Source organism: Nematolebias whitei, chromosome 22 (genome assembly GCF_014905685.2).
Source record: "Nematolebias whitei isolate Nwh7 chromosome 22, NemWhi1, whole genome shotgun sequence".
Taxonomy (NCBI): Eukaryota; Metazoa; Chordata; class Actinopteri; order Cyprinodontiformes; family Rivulidae; genus Nematolebias; species Nematolebias whitei.
Genome location: NC_056519.1, coordinates 18,327,670 through 18,347,224, shown reverse-complemented (window position 1 = coordinate 18,347,224; position 19,555 = coordinate 18,327,670). Strand labels below are relative to the sequence as shown.

At 39.1% G+C, this 19,555-nt stretch overlaps 1 protein-coding gene across 3 annotated transcripts in view; it reads right to left on the bottom strand.

The window, feature by feature from the left end:
- The window catches only part of btbd11a (BTB (POZ) domain containing 11a), a 246,949-nt gene that overhangs the window by 182,863 nt on the left and 44,531 nt on the right, over positions 1-19,555 (bottom strand). Inside the window, exon 2 of one of the 3 annotated variants that reach the window (XM_037696005.1) lies at positions 18,608-18,636. The exons of the other annotated variants lie outside the window; for them this stretch is intronic. Coding sequence (XP_037551933.1) covers positions 18,608-18,636 — 29 coding nt within the window. The remainder of the gene's footprint in view (positions 1-18,607; positions 18,637-19,555) is intronic. 3 annotated transcript variants of the gene reach the window in all.

The following is a 19,555-nucleotide window of genomic DNA, read 5'->3' as shown; positions in this document are numbered from 1 at the left end:
CTGGTGTAGTTACTACAGCATGTTGAGTTGTTTTTAGTGTTCTCATGTAGAATAGGGCATTTCTAGAAAACATTGTTCCACTAGGACATTTTTGGAAATGACAAATAAAAAGTTCCCATTGGAAAACTGCGTTTCCATGTGGACAAAGCCTGAATGTCCGAGAATGTACATTAATTGTGTTTTAGCAGGTGAATGGTATGGTGAAAATGAAATGAGAATCAATGCCAAACCTGCAGCAAAGAATCAATACCAACAAAGTAAAAAAGCTAAGAGTTTCAAATATCGCTTTAACAAGTTACTTCTATTCTTTTGCGTCACATCCTTAACAGTCTTGTTACTCCCTTTTGACTATCACCACAAAAAGTGAAGGTTGATAAATGTTTAACAAGGCCGTGCAAAGCTGAAGCTAGAGATTAAGGAGTGCATAATCCTTAACTGTAGCCAAAGACTGTCCTGAGGACAGCTGAAGTGGCTTGCTCCATCGGGCACCACCCACCGTGTCTCAACATCCTGCTCCCTCAGGGTGTCTGCAGGCTCAGTTGGCCTAATAATAAGTGAGAAGTGGCCAAGAGATCTTCCCCAGTGGGTGTTTTTGCACTTTTCACTCATGCATTGTATCAGCAGTGAGATCTTTTGTCCTTGTGCTGTTTGTGTCACTAAATGCTTTATCATTTCTTTACGACCCTGCTGTATCTTTCTAAATCTGTACCGCAGGCTGTGAAATAAAAAGGAATGAGGCATTCGCCCTAAAAGGTTTTGTCACATAAGTTTCACACATCACTGTAGACAGTATTTATAATCTTGGAAAGTTTACAAGCTGACCTGTGAGCGAGTGTTTTGTGCTCTATTCTACAGGTGGAAGAAACATTGAAACCTTTTTATAATAATGAGTTTTTATGATGCCCCGACACATTTCTTGATGCAAACTCACAGAAATAAATAAGTAGCGATGTTTGTGCGTGCCTTGCAACAGCAAAAAATTAAAAACTAACTGTACACTCAGATCAGATTGAATTAAACCACTAGTGGTCTTCAATACCAGGTTTGTACAAAATAAAATAAATAAAAGTGTCTCTAGCAACTGTCCAGAATACATAACTTTTATAAATTCCTATTTAGTAGCAGCTATTCTAGTTTTCTTCACTTATTGTATTGTCTTGTGTCTTCTAAATACATACGTGCAAGTACAAATATATATATATATATATCAATTTTATTCTTCTAAAATTTAACAACTGATCAGGGTCCATATAAGACTTTATATAATATAAGACTGTTTTGGGAACCTCTACTCTATAAAGTACCGTGGTTCATCTTTGCACTTTACATCTGTGCTAATGCTTCACAAAGTTTCTTTGCTTCAAGGTTTTCAACTTAGATCAAACTCTAATGATTAAACTGAACTTAACTTTATATAATAAATGTTGCAAATCAAGATTCATTTGCTCAACTCGTTAAGTTTCAACCTATTAAATTCAACTAACGAGTTTTATTTCTGACTCCTAAGCTGCCGAGCCTCCTTTAGTGAGTCCTTCACCTGCTTAATTCATGAACAAAACAAATTTTCATAAAGTGCTCATTATTGACTTAATACTATGTGTTCTGCTCCAGCATTATAATTACCCATAAATCATCACTTCAGCGACTCATTTTATCATTTCCTGCTAATGTCATGAGGTGGAGTGTAACGGGTTTGCTGTGGCGATATTCGTTCTGCCACATTAATCGCAAAATCTACCAACTTGCTTTCATGCCAGCGTGGGGTTGTATTCAGAGGAAATCAATTCTGATTTTTAGCGTGTTTGGAGAGAAGCCCAGACAAAGTTCCTGTGTTCAAACCTGATTGCATGATGTAATGGAGCGCAAGTCATGAAGGCATGACACGGAGAGCGTGCTTTGGGGATTTTATTTTTGTCAGGATCAAATCTTGTGACCTTTGACAGTGAGAAGATACTTTAAAATGTCCTTAGACGTTTAAGGACCAAGACATGTTGTGAGCTTCAGTCAGATGATTATGTGAGCAGAATAATCTCATGTTAGTGATTTCACCGTTTATTTCTTGTACATTTATAAAGGCATCTGGTGTCTTTTTTTTTTTTTTTTTTTTTACATTGATCTTTGAAAAAAAAACTTGATTTCATTAGAATTACACAACTTTTTATAAAATTGCAATCCTTTACAATTTATATAGTGTTAATTGGTTGTTGGTTAAAAAATGTTTAAAAATCTCAGTTATTGTTTCATATTATTGTCATAGGATAAAAAAAAAAAATTCAGAAGCACTTGAATAGTTAGGTTAGGTTTATTGTCGTATGCAGATCAACACAAGGTCAACAATGCCATGAAATTCTCAGGACGAGAAGAACCGTCTCGACTCGCCAAAAAAACAAGAATAAGAAATGCCGAAGTATGCAACAAAAATACAAAAACAAGGCGCCAAAAGTAAAAAAAAATTTAAAAAAATCCACAGATCATCGCAGAACTCTCAGGTCGTTTTCACACCTGATAGTCCGGTAGACTCGGTTCGGTTCGGGACCAATATTCATGACCTTTTGTTTACATTTGAGCTGGTGCGTTTGCATTCACACTGCACTGTGCAGTCGAGTCAACCTGTTGAACCAACCTGTTCCCCCGCTCGCCTGTGGGGGCGCTGCACCAAGAAATACTGAAAGAAACAACACAAAAACCTCTGAAGACACGTCTTCTTCTTCTTCTGTAAATCAAAAATAAAAACGAAGTGGCATCAAGTTTTAGCAGTTTTAGGAGTTATATTTTGTCATTTTTCAAAAATGGACTCAGCATGAACAGAAGATGAGACAGAAGACCATGGAGAATATTGTTTTTCACACAAGGCAGCTGACGGCTCCATATAAGGTCAGAGCAATGCGTGTTTGTTTGTCCTGTGGAGCGGGGTCCGGTCTGTTTACATTCACACTGTACTCGAACCGCGCTGGAGTTCGCTTCTACCAGACCGAGACCTAGGTTTTAGCCCGGGCCAGAGTTCACCTTTTTGTTCCATGACAGAGTTCGATGGCGCGTTCACACCTCCCTAAACGAATCGGACTTTCAAGGAAAACGAGCTAGAGTTCGATTAAAGCGGACTAAACAGGGCTAGTGTGAATGCACCCTCACTCTTAATGGTGAACTAAAGTTCATTAAAAGTTCATTAGGAGGATTTTGGATTCTGGACACGCCTCCAGAACCGGTCCAGAAGTGCGGTGCAAATCCAGGCTGATCTGAGCAGAGTTGGCGCTGAGTAGGAGCAGTGCAAAAGAGGCATAACATAACTAGAGGTGCTCTTTTGTCATTTTTGCTGAACAACAGTGTCATTTTTAAGAGTTTGTTGCTCCCAGAACAAAGAAATCATAAAAAATTGTGTTTATATTCATAAAGGTGGAAAGATGGGACTAGCAGAGGGAGGCGTGGAGGACTCCAGGTTCCAGACAACAGTAGAAGATCTCCAGGAGGTAAGTAGATGTTTGAAGGAGACAGGTGGGCCTAGAGATAGTCAGTTATGTCCAATCTTATCTTACAGGTTGAGAGAATAAGGTTGAGAGGATCCAGGTGGTGGACATTGAGGCACAGGGGAACCGAATTCATAAGAAGCAGCTCAAGGCACAAATAATTATCCCAAACATAGACTTAGTCTTTAATTCAAAAATATATTTACTAAGGCTGTAGGTTGACTTCAGCGTAGGCAAACCAACACTCAAGCTTTGCTATGTGATCTGCCTTCAGTCTTTGTTATCCCATAGCTCGTCGAGGCAGCTGTGGTAGATGACGCACCTGTCAAGTGGAGGAAAACCAGGAACTGGAATCCTCCCATTTTCTATAAATTCAACAGCTTTTCCACAGTCAGTGATACTTTTCTCTGTTGTGACATAAAAAGCTTTGATTTAACCGCAAAACTCATTCCCCAAAATGCATCAAACCCACATAGGTTTTCACAGACGTCTAAAGTTTAAATTTGGTGGTGTGTACGGCTGCAATCAAACATGGTTTTAAAATACAGTACAACAAAAAAAAAAAGAAGTGTTTTGACGTTATATATCGGGGATAAATTTGACTTTAACTCAATAAACCTTCATGGTTGTAGAAATGTCAAACTTTGTTGGTTTAAATTTTGTTAACTCATAGCTGCTGCTGATGGACTATTGATCAAATAAGAGCTTCTGTCCTATAATTCAGTTTAATCGTGTTTCTTTTTGATTCGTGACGCATGTATTTATATAGATTTGAAATGTAAAATGTAAAAAGATCAGTAGTTTAATTGAAATTGATGGCAGCAGCAAATATGCCAGCTCCACAAATTCATTGTGGGGGAGACTCTTGTAAGACTCTGGGAAGAGAAATGATTCTTATGTTATCTGTGACTGAGGTCATCTCGAAACCCAGTCCAGTCATAACGGTCTCCTGCACAGCTCTGAGGCCAGGAAGACTGGCTGCAGCTCAAATTAAGGAGCCCTAACAGGCCCATAAATTTCAAGGAAATCTGTTGCAAATGCCATAAAAAAAGTACAACGAGACAGAGAGAAGAAGGAAAGTTTCATCTTAGTCATAAATGTGGTCCCTGAGGACTTTGGAAAGGCCATTTCACGACTGTGCTCTTCTTGAAATTATAGTTAGATTTTCTTCTTTTAATGCACAAAAAGGGAAATAAGAAACAGCAGTGATCCGTGTCAAATGCTCATGATTTTCAGACTTTATTGTTTTTCTTTTGGTTGCTCAGTTCATAAGGGGTTGCCACAGCAAGCAAACGTTTGTTTAAAGCAAGATGTACTACCTGGCGCAAACTGGGCTCGAATTTGCAGCCTCCGATTTATGAGACCATGGTACTGACAACCGAGCTACTGCAGACCCCTCACAAATTCAGACATGTCAGTTTCAGGCTTTCACAACCTCAGCAAACTATAGAGCAACTCAGTCCTAAATGCAATAATAATAATTATCCTAAATCATAGTGCAGTTACTACATTTTCCAGTAAATCTGCTTTAAACCCGGTTAAAGTCAGACTGAAATACTTTCAACAAAATGCTACTTTTCCCAAATGTACAACTGTCACATTTATTGCAAGTCACTACCCAATACATTCTCACATTAGTCATTTGCAGTATTGCTGCCTAAATGAAAAGCCAAAAAAGACCACAAAAATATTTCTGTAAAGCTCCATTTTTCAGGGAGTTTGTAGTCAAACTAGTACTTCATTGTATGCTAATATATATCTTATTTTTGTTGTATAAGTCGTGTTTTTTTACAGAATTTACATGCCCTGCGATTTATAAGCCGAAGTGACGTATTTATGGATATTTTCCCATATTTATAAACCAATTTTTGGCTGAGATATGACGTTTTCATTCATTCTGACTGAAAATACTGAACACTACAGTTTTCAGCCGCTAGATGGCAGCAGAGTAGTAAGGCATGCCGTTGTATCATGTAATAGGTAAAAGTGGCTATTAATGAAAATTTTTAAAAAGTTCAAGACAAGTCTTGAACTTTTTTGAATGTACCATGTCCTGGATGACTGAAAAATTTCACCAGCTATTAATGATACAATCAGCTTGCCATAGCCTGCCACCTTCGTTCTGCTCACTGCTTGGACCGACTATCAAACTAGCTTCATTTTGCTGCACCGCCCCAGCGAAATGCAGCTAATTTTACCATTAAAGTGCATTTGTTAAGTAAAAGTTTAGCTGAGACACACCTTTGCTATAATATCGAGCAAACAAATAATTGTTTTAGGTGCTTTTCTTGTTAAATTTCGAAGAAACGCGTAGCGGTCCTCCCTTTTTCCCTCCCTATCTGCATGCTCCCGGGAGCACTGAGGCAGCGAATACTTTTGAAATACAGCTGATTTTACCGTTAATATCCTTTTATTAAGCAGACGTTAGACTGAGACACACCTTTGCTATAACATCGAGCAAACAAATAATCTTTAGGTGTTTAGATGTGACTCATCCCTTTGCGCATGCCCACTTCAGCTAATAGGGTTTTGCAATAAAGTTGATTTGACCATTAAAGTGCATTTTTAAGCAAAAGTTGAACTGAGACACACCTTTACTATAATGTTGAGCAAACGAATAATTGTTTTTAAGTGTTAATCTTGTTAAATTCTTGTTAAAGTCCTCCCTTGTACGCTCCAGCGGCTGCCATTTGGCAGCCAATCGATTTTTGGCACAACACCGGCCCACATTTCCAGGTTGTCAGCGGTGACGCGCAACAAATGCGACGCGTCAGCAGTGACACATAATAGATGCGACATATACGGCGAAGCAACATATTTATGGATTTTTCTACTTTACTAGACATTTTTGGACTGATGCGACTTATAGGGCGGAGCGACGTTTACGGCGGCAAATACAGTACCTTGTATATACTACTTATGTCATGCTGAAGGGGATTTGTCTGCCGGTACCAAAATGTTGACCTTTACCACACAGAATTATTATTTTCTAAAAGTCACATAGAGTATTGTAATAGCTATATAAAGGTATGTTATCAGGCAAATCTCGATATAAAATAAACTGTCATTTAAAGTTTGTTAAGCCACTTTAAAAAATCAGTAGTACATTCTGTGATATGAGCGAGGTTTGATTAAGACGTGCACTAATGTGTTATTGAGTCTCATGTTCTCTGTGTTTATGTTAATCATTCTTGGGAGTGCTCTTCATCTACACCAATAATTCATGTTTGTTATCTCAGACCATCAAACTGCCTTCCACCCAGATGTCAATATTCACAGCTCTGTTTAGAGTTGATGTCTTCAGTTGCCATTTTAGCATCAAAGCGCTATTGGCTAAAACACTAGACTGCTACAATAACCCTGAAATGGCTGCAGTATGTAGGAGAAACACCACGTTGCATATGTAGTATGGAGAGTGCAAATAGATTACAGAAAACACTATTTTGGTGTTCAATGTGAGAAAATGTACCAAAACAAACATTTTAAATAGCTTTTTGCAGTACTTGATCATAAAAGCTTCAGTGCGGACTGTTTGGAAGTGGTGGCGCAGAGGTTAGGGAAGGTGGGCCTGTGATCGGAATGTCGCTGGTTCAACTCTCGGTACCAACAACATCAAAATGTGGGTGAGATAAGTGAAACACACACACCTGCCTCCACCCTCATTTGCCCCACTCTGGGCCCTTGAGCAAGGCCCTTAACCCCCAACCCCCAAATAGGTGATAGGTGGCTAGATGAGTGGATAAATGGTTGGATGGATGTCGATAGATGATTGGACAGCTAATAGATGGTTAGAGATCAATGAATGGATGATTACAGTCAAATGATTTTATAGATTAATGAATGGATGTTAGAAAGTTGGTTACATAGCAGATCAATGGACCTAAAGATAAATGGTTGAATGGATATTGCTAAAGCAATAGATAAATGAAAGTTTAACAACTAGTAGATCAATGGATGGACTATATATTAGTGGTTGGATGAATATTATTACATCATTAGGTGGATGTTAGACGGTTGGATGAATAACAAACCATTGATTAGATGGACTATAAATAATTAGATATAAATTAATAATGAATGGATGAATGGTGGGCAGCACGGTGGCGCAACTTGTAGAGCTGCTGCCTCTCAGCGAACAGGTCCCTGGTTCAAACCCCGGTCCAGGGGCCTTCTGGGTGGAGTTTGCATGTTCTCTCCGTGCATGCGTGGGTTTTCTCCGGGCACTCCGGTTTCCTCCCACAGACCAAAAACATGCATGTTAGGCTGATTGGTAACTCTAAATTGTCCCTAGGTGTGAGTGGGAGAGTGAATGGTTGTTTGTCTCTATGTGGCCCTGTGATGGACTTGCGACCTGTCCAGGGGGTACCCCGCCCCTCGCACAGTGATTGCTGGACATGGGCACCAGCGACCCCCGTGACCCAAAATGGAATAAACGGGTAAAGATAATGGATGGATGGATGGATGGATGAATGGTAGATAAATTGCTGAGTGGATTATAGATAAATGGATGAACATTGATAGATGATTGAACTGATAGATGGTTGGATCAGTATTTAGATGATTGTACATAAATAAGTGATGATGCCTGGATCAATGGTAAATCAGTGGTTGTTTAGACAACAAATAAATGGTTAGATGACTGTTGAAGGTGGAAAGGATTACAAAAGAATAGTTGGATGAATAAATGATTGATCAATATTTGAATGGACAGTGCATGACAATGTGGTGATAGATGGATAGACAGAAACGTTGGCATCGATTTGCTGCGGGACTCTGAAGAGGCATGCCACGAAGTGGAAACCATCAACTCCCACACTCTCTGCCTCCGGGGTTCAAGCGCTGGTCACTGTGTGATTTGAGTCAGTCATTGCACTCCCACCGTTTCATTCACAACAGCTTGGCTAAAACAGCATGAGAGGTTAAAGTGATTGTGACTGCATGTGCTCAGTCAGCGCTGGGAGAGTTTGGGACTGAACGTGGCATGGCAGCTTCTCATAGAAAACACACAAAAAGGTCAGGAGGACAGGTTTCTGTGCTTCTTGTGTCAATAACGTTAACTTGTCGGCTGCATCTGTTTACACGTCATGGTTGATAAATGTCTTCCTGTGTGACCTGCACGGAACATCTGAGGTTTTTATGTATCCTGCAGATTTAAGGTCACGGCCTATCGACCTTTAAAGAGAACATTTAGATTGTCTCAGACTTAAATTTTATCCGAGCTTGGTTGTCTGTGATATACCGTATTTTCCGCCGTACTTGTTGCACCGCCCTATAAGTCGCATCAGTCCATATTTGTCTAATAAAGTGGAAAAATCCATAAATATGTCACTTTGCCGTATACGTCGCATCTATTATGCATCACCGCTGATGCGTCACGTTTGTTATGCGTCACCGCTGACAACCCGGAAATGTGGGCCGGTGTTGTGCCAAAAATCAATGGCAGCCGCGGGAGCATGCACGGGAGGACTTTAACAAGATTAACATTTAAAAACAATTATTTGTTTGCTCGAAATTATAGTAAATGTGTGTCTCAGTCTAACGTTTGCTTAATAAATGCACTTTGATGGTCAAATTAGCTGCATTTTGCCGGGGCGGTGCAACTGTTTTGACGGTTCCAAGCAACAAGCAGAATGAATGTGGGGGGGCTGTGGCAAGCCGATTGAGTCATTAATAGCTGGTGAAGATTCTCAGTCATCCTGGACATGGTAAATTCGAAAACGTTCAAGACAAAAGCAATCAAGTATAATAAATAAAGTCCAGTTGTTTTTGTCTTGAACTTTTTTGAGTTTGTCATTATAGCAACATTTACCTATTACATGGTACAACAGCATGCCAAACTGCTGCCATCAAGTGGCTGAAAGTGGTACTGCTCTTTTTTTTTTTTCAGTCAGAATGAATAAAAACGTCATATCTCAGCCAAAAATTGGTTTATAAATATGGGAAAAAATTCATAAATATGTCGCTTCAGCCTATAAGTCACAGGGCAAGTAAATTATGCAAAAAACTGCGACTTATAGGCCGAAAAATACGATACTAGCAGTTTTAAATATATTATTTTCGCAAAATTCAGCTTTTATTTTACATTTTCAAAAAATTAAATCACACACTCCTCAAAAGTTGATTGCAAATTTAACTAAAACTACATAAAAATGCATGTAATGTGAATTTCATTTTCATATTTCACTGCAAAGAACTGTTTTCTGCCAAGTGATTAGGTGGCATTCTTTGGGAGCCAATAAAAGTTTGTGAAGTCCACAACGCTGCTTTACTTTTACACACATGTCATCAAATTACAAACATTAATAAGCCCAGCGTTAATTAAAAAGCCATCAGGAGCTGCAGACTGTCTGCTGCTGACATAAGCTGGCAGGAAATGTAAAATACTGAGCAAATGGTGTTTGAACGAGTATCACTCTGTTGACAACTTGCCAGTGTTGAAAGTCATTTAAGAGCACTTTATTAAAGTCAAACAATACACAAGTTTTTATTAAAAAATATTGCTTTTAGAGTCTTCCTGTTTAAAAAAAAGAGCATTATGAAAAATAAAACTGAGCAGCAGGTTCAGTGCTATTATTTGCAGGTTCCCGGGTTAACTGCAGACATGCAGCAGGACTGACCTTCTCTTTCAGTATAATTGCTTCTTCAGCACACCAGGACCTTTTCTATGGTAATAGTTTCATTATGGCAGATTTTGTAATAAACCCCGGTCGTCTCATTCAACTCAAAGCTTTGCTCTTTCACTTTCCTCAATTTTATCAGTCCAGATACCTGCTTGTGTCTCACCTTTGGAAAGCTGAAATGTGTCTTCCTTTTTGTGAGAGGCCATAGTGCAACAGAAGACAGCAGGCTATTAGCACAGGGGTTCAACAATAGTGTGAATACAAGAGATGTGACTTTAAAGCTAAACAGGAAGTACAAGCTAAAAAAAACTCGACCAGTTGTTGGTTTATTGTTGTGCAGTAGATCAGTGTCCGTGATGAGAAAACTACAATCCTACATATGTGAGAAGCAATAATAAGCTTATTTACCGTATTTTTCGCTGTATAGGTTGCAGTTTTTTGCATAAATTAGCATGCCTGTGACTTATACAGCGAGGCGACATATTTATGCTTTTTTCCATATTTATAACCAAATTTTTGGCTGAAATCTGACGATTTCATTCATTCTGACACGGAAAATATTGAACACTACCATTTTCAGCCACTAGATGGTGCTCGACTAATGTGGCAAGCCAAGTGTCTCATTAATAGGTAAAAGTGGCTATTACAGAGACACTTGGCTTGCCATACCAAACCACCGTTGTCTCGCTCCGGAACTCCTGGAGCAAACATCAAATCAGCTGCATTTCACCGCGCCGCCCAGGTGAAATGCAGCTGATTTGACCGTCAAAGTGCATTTATTAAGGAAAAGTTCATCTGAGACACACCTTTGCTATAATATTGAGCAAATAAATAATTGTTTTAAGTGTTAATCTTGTTAAATTATTGTTAAAGTCCTCCCGCTCCAGCAGCCGCCATTTGGCAGTCAATCCATTTTTGGCACAACACCGGCCCACATCTCCAGGTTGTCAGCGGTGACGCATAACAAACGCATAGGGTCAGCAGTGACACATAATGGATGCAACCTATATGGCGAAGTGATGTATTTACAGGTTTTTTTCCACTTTATTAAACATATTTGGACTGATGCAACTTATACGGAGGTGCGACGTGTACAGCGGTAAGTACGTTAACCTCTTTGGGAGGGTTATTTTTTTGATTTTGCACACATTAAAAATCAAGCAAACAGAAGCTGGATGTCCTGTGAAGTAGGAAGCAATCAGCACTCCTGCAGGAAAACACAAGGAACATGCTGACTTCCCAAAACCATTTACTTGCTCTGTGCACATTAGCCAACTGAGAAATATTTTTTTATCAAAGACTCTGTTTGGTAAATGCTATGATTTGCCATAAATGACCTAATCAGAAACTTTGCTGATTGCCTTGCTGTGAAATACATTTGCCCTATGCTTTGCACCGTTTTGAAGTGGAAAAACTGTGAAAGCAAACAATCATTTCCTCTTTTCATGTCTTTTTGAAGCAACAGGCAAGCAGTGCTGAAGAGTGCAGAATCAAGCAGGAATAATTAGGTGGCTTCCCGGCATAGCATCTTGTTTAATTCCCCTTCAAGCGTTTAAATGCAGCAATCAGAACAAATATATGAGAGTCCATCATTTTCTTCGGCTCCTTTACAGCTGAAATATAGCTAAAGCTAGTTTGGAGAGAGCAGATGACTCAATTGGTCAGGGCTTCAGTATGGCAGGTCCTGTATTAGTAGATGTATGACAAATGGGGTCATTTAAAGCTGCAGAGCGCAATGACAGTCAGTCAATAAAAAACCAGCGGGGAAATTGCAGTGTGGGACTGCTCAGGGCTCAAAGGTCTATTACCATCACCTTTACAAATACCCACCACCAGCTCATCATTCTCCTTAACCTTCTTAAAATCTTTTTTCCTCCTCCTCTGTGTACTTTTCTACATAGTCTCATCTTAATGCACCCAAACACACACTTCCATACGCCACCAACGCAGGCAAAAATGCTCTCTTACCTTCCCACTAAGACCTATATTCTTAATGGAACAAGCTCACGAGGCGATAAGAGCATGATCATTCATTTGTGTCAGAGATCTTAATGCATGGAGATAAGATGGATCCTCAGCTACAATGGGGGGCCTCAGAGAGGGGAGATAATGAAGCCACTGACCCCTGTAGTATTCCAGACTGTGACTGTTTTCTTTTATCTGCTGGGGATAACACGGAGACGTGTGCCTATCTGACTGTAACAGCTTGGCAGCAGTTACTACATGTTGTCGTCAGTCCCCAAGGTGCAAAAGCTCAGCGCAGCTTAGAATTGTACGGTGAAACTGAAGGGGAACGTAAAGCTCAGGGGGGTACAAAGAAATGATCTGGCACACTGGCCCTGTTTTAAAAATCAAGCATCTGGAACTGCGGGGGAATGTACAGGACTGCAAATACATTGTGTTTCCTCTCTGATGTCGTTTTTCATGCTGTCAGAAAAGACAAATGACTCCCCGAAGTGGAAATGAAAAGGTTTGTCACATATAGAGACATGAGATTAGTGTTTAGATTAAGGTTGAAACCAGCAGATTGGACACGTGACTGAATTGATTTATGATCATATAAGAGAACTTTCAAAAAAATGCTGCTTATTTTGTTTTAATCAGGATTTAAAATGCCACTAATCAACAGATGGGATTTCAACATTATCTACAGTTCTAAAGCTCCTGTAAGGATATTTAAATCACTTTAAGCCTGAGCTGTTTAGTCCTTATTTTTTATTTTAAATATCACACAAAGTACTGTAAAAAAAAAAAAAAACCACACATCATAGAAAGTTAAAAAAGAGATTTCTATATGGATGTTTAATTCACTTTTAAATCCACTTAGAAGTCATTGAAATGCCATTAGACGTATACAATTAAAAAAAACATTGTTTATTTGTGCAGTGACAGAAACAGTTTTAATTTATATAAAAAATAAATATTTAATTCCTCTGGCTGCATCAGACTTAGAATAAGGGATGCACGATATTGGATTTTGGCCGATATTCGATATGTCAATATGTTAAAACTTATTTGGCCGATAACCTATACCAATACCGATATTTTCCCCCATAGACCTACTTACAGAGACTACATAGCTTTCTCTGCTGTGGGATTAAAATACTACATTATTCTACAGGGGTTTTGTCAGTTTGGCTGCTACCAAATGCAGATTCCAAAAAGGGGCTGAAAATGATGCAACACTTCAACTTGGATTATGTTTAATGTCAAATTTATTCATGACATGTACTCTAACACAATGACAACACTCGGAACAGTGCAAAATTCGCAAATTTTCACAAATCTAAACTCAAACTGTTCACAAGCGACAAGTGAAAAGCGCATAAGTAGTAGTGCATTAATAGATATACTTGACAGTTTCTTAAATTGAACATTAAATTAAAACAGAAGCCTTTTATATCTGTGAGTTATTTTGCAATGGCTGATGTCCGATATTTAACTTTATCGCTAATATACCGATACTGATACCATGCCGATAATATCGTGCATCCCTACTTGGAATATATGCTAACCTTGAGCAAAAATACCATGGTTTCCTGATATAAAAACACACTTTTTACTTGTATTTAAAAATACAAATGCTGATACAATTACCATTGCTGCCAAAATATTGCATATTGCCTAATAATATTTGAGCATTGAGATTAATTTTTAAATTTAACACCAAAGATTCAGAAGGCTGTTTTAAAACAAGGATTTTTAGAATAGAATAGAATAGAATAGAATATAATAGAAACAGCCTTTGTCCCACGGATGGGAAATTCCAGTTATCAGCAGCAACAAATTTTCAAACAAATTGTAAAAGAAAATGTGGACATATATCACCATGAGCAGCTTGTTTAATGACACTGTTACTGAGTGTTTTATGATTGGACGACTGTTATGTCATCTACCTTAAACCAAGGCAAGCCAGCAGTAGGCTGTTCATACTTTAACCTGGTAACTCTTGTACTATGGTGCAAATGTTTGTTTCAAAACTGCATTACCTGGAAAAGAGAAATGTTTATTGCTCCTTTTAGTAGACAACCTAAGACTGATTAGGTAATCTTCCGGATAAGATATACAGCCAATCCACAATACCTTTTTTATTAAGTCTATATGTTTAGGGGAACTCCCCTCTCAGACACTGTACACAGCTGAACTGACCTTTATACACTTGCTGATATGCATGCATAAATTTAGCATGTGGCAAAGCAAATCCATCACCATTCAAGCTCTGTGTTCAACTCTAGTCTTTTGGTCCTGTACATCTGCTTTTTTTGTGACTTTCATGTACAAACATATTAAAAATTGTGTTTTACTGGTATCTTATGATGTTATTGTGAAATGTCCTCGACATGCAATGTTGCTGGATGCCAGAATGAGCAGAGAGCACAGCTGGAAGTAGGCGTGACTACCAGTATAACTAGCCCACAATGCATCACAAAATACTGAGTGTGAGCATGAGCATCAGTGTTGCCAAGTCCGCTCATTATAAGTGACTTTGGGCTTGTTTTTTTTCTGAAGTCGCTTGTAAATCTTGTGCGTTGCGTTTTTTTGGGGCTTGTTTTGAACGTGAAGTTGTTTATTTGGGCTGGACTTTCTTTCCGAGTTAACTAGTTGATTATCTCCCAGCTCCGCACAATAAAGCAAAAGACGAGAGGTAGTAGGTAGTGTGTCCCTTCCACGCCCCCGTTTCCTGTTTATCGCTGCTCACGCCCAAGTTGGCAAGGCAGCATGCCACTCAAACAAACGCTCATACTGTGGCTGACCACTAGGGGGGCTCCACTCACATGCAGATGTCAGGATGTTTTGTTTTTAAAAATACGTAGAAAAAATATGATTTACATATTTGTTACATAGGCGAAATGTATTTTTTAATCAGAGCTTAAAAGTATATTATTCAAAGTGTTTAGCATAATTTTGCTGTTGTTTTTGTGTAATGCCATAATAAATGTACCAGTATGTTTATACTGTTTAAAAATGGCCTCTGTTTTACACAATGTGGTGGGTTGCCAGTTTGGGCTTGTTTTCATAGAGCTGGTTGCTTGGTTCTATCGCGAGATCTGGCAACACTGATGAGCATTAGTAACTGTAAAAAGGTGAGACTGCTCAGAGTAACAGTATCATTGGAGAAGGGAAATAAAGATGTCCTGCCTTTGCTCTCATTTTATTTCAATCATAGGCACGGTATGATAAAATGTAGTAGTTTTGACACTGAGCTTTAAACATCATGGCATACCTTAAAACCGTCCCAGGCCTACTCTGTCAATGTTTCCATTGCCTCTGCAATTGTTCACTTCTACAACTTCAATAAGTCAATTTATCAAATAAAAAAGCACAAGCTTTATCTTAAAAGAGAGGATTATAAACCGTAAGTAGCTTTATTTTTAGAGAGTGTGGCTTTCATCTTGTCCCTGACCTGACAAAACTGATCCTGGCTGGCTGATTTTAGTTACATTAATATAAATCTAACTCAGCCACAGGCTGCATGTCAGTCAGTGGAGCTTCCAAAGGAGCCCAGCTGAGTGGTCTAATAACTCGCTTCACTAACTGTCCCCACAGAAGGAAAAGAAAAAGCTCATAAAGGAGCATTCATGTGCTTGTCATGTCTGAGAGCGTCTAAACTGTTGCACCAAGGTGTCTCGGCGATGCCCTTGTATCAGAGCTCTCTGCTGTAAATCTCACAGATGACACGTGCGGCATGCATATCGCCTCATTAGGCTCTGAATAATGTCAGTGCAGTGGAACACTGTGAACACTGAGGCTAATGCTTTCATGTGGGGACAAGACCTGGGAAAGAGAAAGTGAAAGTTACATTTAACTGCATGAAAAAGGAACAAAGACTACATCAGCAGTGGGATAATCAGCATGTATAACACAGACACACTCGGGGGCATCACAACCTGTTCCAGGTTGGGTTTTACACGTTCAGTAGTAGACACTGGAAGCTGTGGTTTTTGCAAACAGAATACAAAATACTGTCTGCACCGCTTCAGGGACATAAAGGAGCAACCTGTGCTTAGAGCTGCATGCCAGATACTAGTCTGATGCTGGTGCAATTTGTTTCCATTTGGATTTTCCTCATTAATGCAACTGGTGTTTGTGCATTCAGTGTAGTTTAAGCTCAACCACTTGCATTTGCATTTCCAAACGCTCAGCGCTTTCCATTTGTTTTTAAACGGGAACGAGCAGAAAATAATGATCTAGTTTGGGGCGACTCGCTCGATTAAACGTGTCATCCGTGTTATTGAAAAGACACGCAAATGTCAAGATGAGCTCAGAGTGACCCTGCTCAGTGTTGCACACGCCATTCACGGTAAAGAGCCCACGCATGCCTAATCAGGTGTGAGTATCAAAGGAAACGCAGGCGACGTCGTCTCAAGAACCGGCCTTGGGGCCTATGTTCCGGTCAATTAGTGGATTAGAGATGGAAGGCGGGGTCATTGTTTTACTCACTCATTCATACAGAACACAATGGAACCAGAGGCTTTAGATAATAAGGCCAGTGGTGAATGCTATTGCTGATTGATATCTGCTTTGGACATTTGTCCTGTAGGAAGGAAGATGAGTCTGTTTAACTGTTGGTCTTTTCAAGAGCCACAGCTTCTTATCTTTAAAGATGTCCTGGTGCTGCTTTTTCTCCTTCACTACATAAAGTAAAGTCCTATGTGTTGTCATCAATGTTTCTATACAATGGTGAAATTGGTTCTCTTCATTTAACCCATCGCACCTGGGAGACACTCAGGTGGAGCAGTGAGCAGCTATGTGAGCACCCAGGGAGCAATTGGGTGTCTTGCTCAGAGACACCACGACATGTGGAAATGGCTGGGGCCCGTGTCAGCTGCCCTACCTCTACTCCATCTCGGCCCCCATACATCATCCTGTTGAAATATTTACATTTTTCATAACAAAATTAAAATTAAAGAAACATTTTGCCACTGTTGTGTGTGTAGGAGTTCTGGTTTTGTCCCTGGTGTCGTGTTTATGTTTGTGCTCCCCCGATCCTGTGTTTCTCTTGAAAAGGTATGGGTTTCTCTAGTATCTAGCCCCATCTTGTGTCATGCTCATGTCTTGCATCCTCTTTCTCCTCTGGCATCTGTGATTACTCACAGGTGTCATCACTTGATCTAATTCGCATTTCCTGTATATAAGTCTTTGTCTCTGTATTGGTCCTTGTCCTGGCATTATTATCTGTCCACTGGTGATGCCCTGTCCTTTGTGATGCCTGTTCTGCTCCTCGTGTTCATCTCCTGGTTTATGTAAGTTTGTTGCCCCGTCAGCTCTTTTGTTTTGTAAAATAAATTCCTTATTTTATATTTACTTGAGTCCTTGCCTGCCTGCCTGCACCACTGGGTTCACCAGCACCAGCCCAATTGTGACAGTGTGTGTACAAGACATAGTGGAAAAACATTTGTCTGCACATACGTTTGATAACTAAATTGGTTGTTGAATAATTAATATAAGTTATTGTGTGCATGTTTTTACAGAATTTGCAGTGAAACCCCCTGAGGAAATTCATGTCATCAAGCCTGTTTTCATCTTTGACATTATAAGAGTTAGTCTGTCATGACTGATAACAGTTGAACAGCTTTTGCCTTGCAAATGTTTTCATTTTCACTCCAAGCACTCATCAAAGAGCATCTGCAAACCATAAGCCACAAATAATGCCAAAATTATCAGATTGTTAAAATTTGTCAAACTTTAAAACACAAATGTCTCCTTTGTGTACATTTCTCTCCATCATAATTTCATTTTGACGTGATCCAGAGGTTTTAGCATCACTACAAACTATTTCTAGTGCATCCCCCTGAAGGAAAACACTCATCTCTCTATAATTGATGCACTTTTTACTTCACTTCAGTCACACAAGAACACACAAACACGCACAGTCTCTGATTGTGTTTCATAATATGCAGATTTGCTGATTGTGGGAGAAAAAAACGTGAGTCAATGTTTGCATGGCTCCCTGTCACAGCTTATATCAATCACAATATCTTACGCAATAAACTAGTGAGTAATCATAACTTTGTGCAAAAAGATCTCATCTAGAACTTTTCTATTGTGTTGCTCAGTGATTTATTTTGAAAAATGGGCAAATCTAAGAAATATTTAGGCTGGACTGTATTATCATGGACTTTTTCTTGAAATAAACAGAAAAAACATGACTTGCAAATCAGCACAAAGTGATTAAACCTAAAACCTACTGTGGTTCAATAATAGTCAAAGTTTGTTTGACAAGGTGGTGATTTCTTGCAGTGAATTAAGTCAAAGCTATTCATCAGTGTCAACGATGATAAAATGTCAGAGTTTTATTGTACGGACAGATGGAGCTTCATCATGCAGCCCAGACACAACGTTTTTGTTTCTTTTGTCACAAGCTATTTTCTTTATGAAATCGGTGACGTGTGCTAATGCACCTTTCTATTATCAGCCGGGCCCTGCTGAAACTTTTAATGGGTTTATTCATCAGCTTGTATTATGTGCAGGATTGAAATCTGACACTGATATGTTCGTCGGTCACTTTTCATAATCCCTGACATGGTGCCGTTGACTCGTCCAAGTGGCGACTGTTTGGCAGATGTTTCAGATGGAGCCGGTGCAGCTCTGTCGTGCCATTAACTGTGACTCTTCTCTGCTTTAACCTTTGGCACCATCTTTTCATTATTCTCTTTAATGAGTCGACACACTTCACACCAAATATGACTTGTATTAAATGTCACTGGCCTCACAGACGCACATTTAGCGCCAACAAACTGGCTTACTGTGGCATTTGAAAACTGACAACTATTACAAATTTATTGGGGTGTAAATGATATTTACTGTCCCCATCAAAAAGAAAGTACAGGCTTGGTCTTTTAAGCTTTTATTTCCACTTGTGCATTTTATACTGATATAAAAGTTAACCTTTCTCAGAATGACGTTTAAGTGTCTAAAGGCTGTACCTCGCTGCCAATGTTGGGAAACAGTTGGAAAATTGCAAGGAATCACACAAAAATTCATTTGGAATCGTGCTGAATAACGTTATAATAAAAATGCAGTGAAATGTGGGCCAATATTTGCTAGGTCTTTGTGCACATAAGTGTTTCCCCTACCATTATACAAGCAGGGTGCCCCACCCTTTCAACAGAACTGAGTGCCTTGCCAACTGAATCCAGAGGTGGAAAGAGTACTGAAAATTTTACTCAAGTACAAGTACTGTTACACTGCTCAAATTGTACTCAATTACAGGTAAAAGTACTGGTGTTATAAAAATACTTAAGTAAAAGTACAAAGGACTCCTCAAAAACTAGTCAGAGTATTAACTACTTTTTAAACAATTTATGTTTTATTTTGTTGTCAATAGAAGTCATTCAGTTTGATTTACTATAAATAATAACTACATTCAAAGTACATTTCTCAGACACTCAGAAGCTCCTCTTATTTTAAGTACCAGGCAAACCGACGGCAGTGACAATATCTAAGATTTTTGCATACTTAGCCAAACTA